Source organism: Aptenodytes patagonicus, chromosome 1 (assembly GCF_965638725.1).
Source record: "Aptenodytes patagonicus chromosome 1, bAptPat1.pri.cur, whole genome shotgun sequence".
Classification (NCBI taxonomy): domain Eukaryota; kingdom Metazoa; phylum Chordata; class Aves; order Sphenisciformes; family Spheniscidae; genus Aptenodytes; species Aptenodytes patagonicus.
The window spans coordinates 85864791-85867945 of record NC_134949.1 but is presented as its reverse complement, the minus strand read 5'-3'; the positions used below and the strand labels follow the sequence as shown (position 1 = coordinate 85867945).

At 55.1% G+C, this 3155-nt stretch overlaps 1 protein-coding gene across 1 annotated transcript; it reads right to left on the bottom strand.

Annotated features, from left to right (window-relative positions):
• Window positions 1-214: 214 nt before the first annotated feature.
• Window positions 215-2915, bottom strand: LOC143155826 (homeobox protein NANOG-like). Its single transcript, XM_076328801.1, has 4 exons — window positions 2703-2915; window positions 1994-2262; window positions 1136-1225; window positions 215-637 (listed from the first exon to the last, which is right to left on the bottom strand). Exons 1-4 carry the CDS (start codon window positions 2869-2871, stop codon window positions 215-217), a joined length of 951 nt encoding a protein of 316 aa, XP_076184916.1. The 5' UTR covers window positions 2872-2915.
• Window positions 2916-3155: the final 240 nt, after the last annotated feature.

Genomic DNA, 3155 nt, shown 5'->3' with positions numbered 1-3155 from the left:
GTGCCTTTAAACAGAAAACTAGCCCAAGGCAGCAGGGTGCTGAGCCCTGCTTTAACCAATTAAAAAACCTAACTTTAAGGCTTTAACTTTTTTAACCAATGGTTAAAACAGGAGTAGGGGAAGAGGGGCAAGAGAAAGGAATAGAAACTGGATCCCTGAGTCAAGACCCTAGAAACCCCATGAGAGAACACAGGAGAAGGGAGAAAAAAAATACTTAGACCTGAGACTCATAACCACTCTGGGTCCCCAGGGGATGCCAAGGGGCCTGGTACTGATGCCGTACAGGAGAGGTTGAGAATGGTGTGACGCTGTCAGAGGTGCTCTGGAAGCCGTAGGTGTGTTCCGACTCCAGGCTGACATAATCCATATCAGCAGGGTAGCTGTGATAGAAGTTCATCTGCTGGCTTAATAAACCCATGGCTTGCTGGGTATTGCAGCTTGTCCCATCTTTTCCAAAGAGCCCCTCATCCTCCACAGCCATGAACGAGTACAGGCTCTGCCCATTCCCATAAGTCTGGCCACTGCTGTAAGCCTGGTGCACGTTGGTCACAGCCTGGAGGTTTCTACTGGCACCAACAGGGAAGGCCTGGTGAAATGTGGGGGTTATATCCAGGTACGCAGCCTGATGAAACCCGTTCTAGGAGAGACAGAGAATGCTGTTCAGTAATGCAGAGTACCACACCAACTATGCCCATTCTTTTGGATGGGTCTTCCTTTCTCCCCTGCCCCTCCCCCCAGCCAAACAATAGTGTCTTTTTCATACTCATTGTCCTCTCTATAGACTAGTAATAGCAGAGATGACAAGATCTTAAGTTAGTAATCTCCAACTCAACAGGTCTGGGAGCACCATGCTGGTGAGAAAACCAGCATGAGTGGCCTTGCTGGCTCTCTTTGGCTATTTTGTTTTCTATCTAGTCTCAACTGGGAGATTAGTAGCCTGGAAACAAAGCTCTTTCAGTGCCAGGGCAGGCTTAAAATAGATGCCACTGTAAGCCCTATTACAAGAAATAAAACTGGCTGGATAATATCGAGTCCTGTGCATTGTTCGAGTTAACAGGTTGGACACGATGCACTTCTCCCCACAGACTGGAGGAACCGTGACTGGTGGTGATGGGGGAAGGAGGAATTCTCTCACCTGTGGTAGATACACCCCTTTTTCCACCCACTGGCTCTCCTTCTGGCAACGTTTAAATTTCATCCGTTGATTCTGAAACCATGTTTTCACCTAGAAGTGATGGGGAAAGGACATAGGGCATTAGAAATTCATTCTCAGAGCTTACTACACAGCCTAAAGATGTTTTGCCTTTACTACAATCCAGTTTCTGCTTGGCTTCTAATACTGTACGTAATTTCAGCAGCTAACAACATGCAGCAGACCCAGGTAGCCATAGAATCACAGAGCTGAGACTTGAAAACTAACATTCTTGCTTCTCAGATCACCATGGGATCTTTCATGACATCAAAAACCATACCTGAAAGACGGGCCAAGACAACTGCAGAAACGCACCTTATACAGCAGCATCATCTCACTGCTGCTGCCAAGATCAGTGCTGACTCAGGAGTGAGTCATCCCTTCAGTCACACACGAGTAGCTGGTGGGGCAAGGACCCTCTCTCTAGGGAGAGACCCAGGTGCCACTCTGACTAAGAAAGGCAACTTGCGCAGCAGTGTAAGTATCTGACTTTTCACATTCAGAGACAACACATGTCCACACAGAACAGTAACCTGACTCTGCATAGCCCTGCTCTGTATGTGCTTTCAAACACCTGCGCAGAGTGGGTGGATAGTGCTGGAACCAAACATAAGAGGAAGACTGAGTCATAAGTTTTCACACCCTCTGCTCTCTCACATAAGCAATGGCATAAACAAGACCATGAAAGAAACTCATCTCTGGGGTCAAGAAAAAAGGAAAACCACCAAAAAAACCACCCCTGCTCGCAAGGATCACTTCCCACCAGGGATGCAACTCAGCTACTCAGAGCAAGATGTTCACCTGCTTGTAGGTGAGCCCCAGGGCAGCAGCCAGCTCCCGGATCTGCTGGGGGCTGAGGTACTTCTGGCTCTGGAACCGCTGGTGCAGGATTTGCAGCTGCTCCTGGGAAAAGGCTGTGCGGCTCTTGGCCTTCTTCACCACACCCTCACCTTCCTCTTTGACCTTCTGGAAAGAGGGGTGGGGAGAGGGGCGCTCTGCGGTGGGGCTAGTGGCGGAGTCGGGGGTGTACTGGATGAGTGTCCCAGAGCTGGAAGAAGCCGGAGATACATCTGAGGAAAAGAGAGAACTGCGGTGAGCAGGGTCAGGTGGAGAAGACTCAAGGACTTCGAAGTCCAGCTTCTCGGGAGAATTTAAGATTGCGGGTGCCCTGGGGACTTGCAGGGGCTCCGCAGCCGCGGGCGACGCAGCGCGGAGAAGTGGGCACAGACACCCTCGGGGCAGCGGAACCGAGACCCGTCTCTGCTCGCACCTCTGCCCCGTCCCGTCCGGGCACAGGGGCCGCTGGCAGCCGGGCCCGGCTCCCGCCGCCAGTTCCAGCGGTGCAGCCGGCGGAGCAGCGCCCGTCGCACCCTCGCCGGGGCGGGGGGCCGCCGGCTGCACCGGCATCGCCCCCCACCCCCGGGGCAGGAGGGACACAAGGGACACAGCCACCCCCCAGCCGAGAGCAGCCCGATCGCTCTCCCGGGGTCAGCCGGGCCGGGGCGCGTACCTGGGTGGCTGGGCGTCTTCTCCGCCGCGGAGAAGGGGAGGGCGTCCGCCGCCGGAGCCTCCTCGGCGGGCACGCTGTCCATGCTCCCTGGAGAGAGCCAGTAATAGTCCCCATACCTGACCGCGCCGGGGTAGGGCAGGTAGGGCGGCATGGCCAGGTGGGCACTCATGGCCGGGCCGGGACCCCCAGCCCCGATCAGGCGGCGAGCTGGCGGTAGAGGCTGCAGGCAGCCCGCAGGCAGGTACCCCATTAGGGGGAGGTGGGGGGCTGCTTTATGTCCTCCCCAGCCTGGCCTTGGCTAGAAGGGATTGTCATGGCCATTGTCATGTTAAAAGTCAGTTGATTGGAGGGGAGGGGCTTTGGGGGCATTCGGGGAGTGGGGGAGGGCAGGGACACCAGGCCCCGCTTCCCAGCTTGGCTCCTAGGTGCCGCGGTGGGGGTCAGGCCGTTTGC

What these genes read in the sequence shown, in the direction of transcription:
- LOC143155826 (XM_076328801.1), bottom strand. Translation starts at nt 2,871, where the DNA reads ATGAGTGCCCACCTGGCCATGCCGCCCTACCTGCCCTACCCCGGCGCG. An exon ending in TGGGGCTCACCTACAAGCAG is followed by an intron (nt 1,226 to 1,993) that starts GTGAACATCTTG and finishes CATCACTTCTAG; the next exon opens with GTGAAAACATGGTTTCAGAA. An exon ending in AAGGGGTGTATCTACCACAG is followed by an intron (nt 638 to 1,135) that starts GTGAGAGAATTC and finishes TGTCTCTCCTAG; the next exon opens with AACGGGTTTCATCAGGCTGC.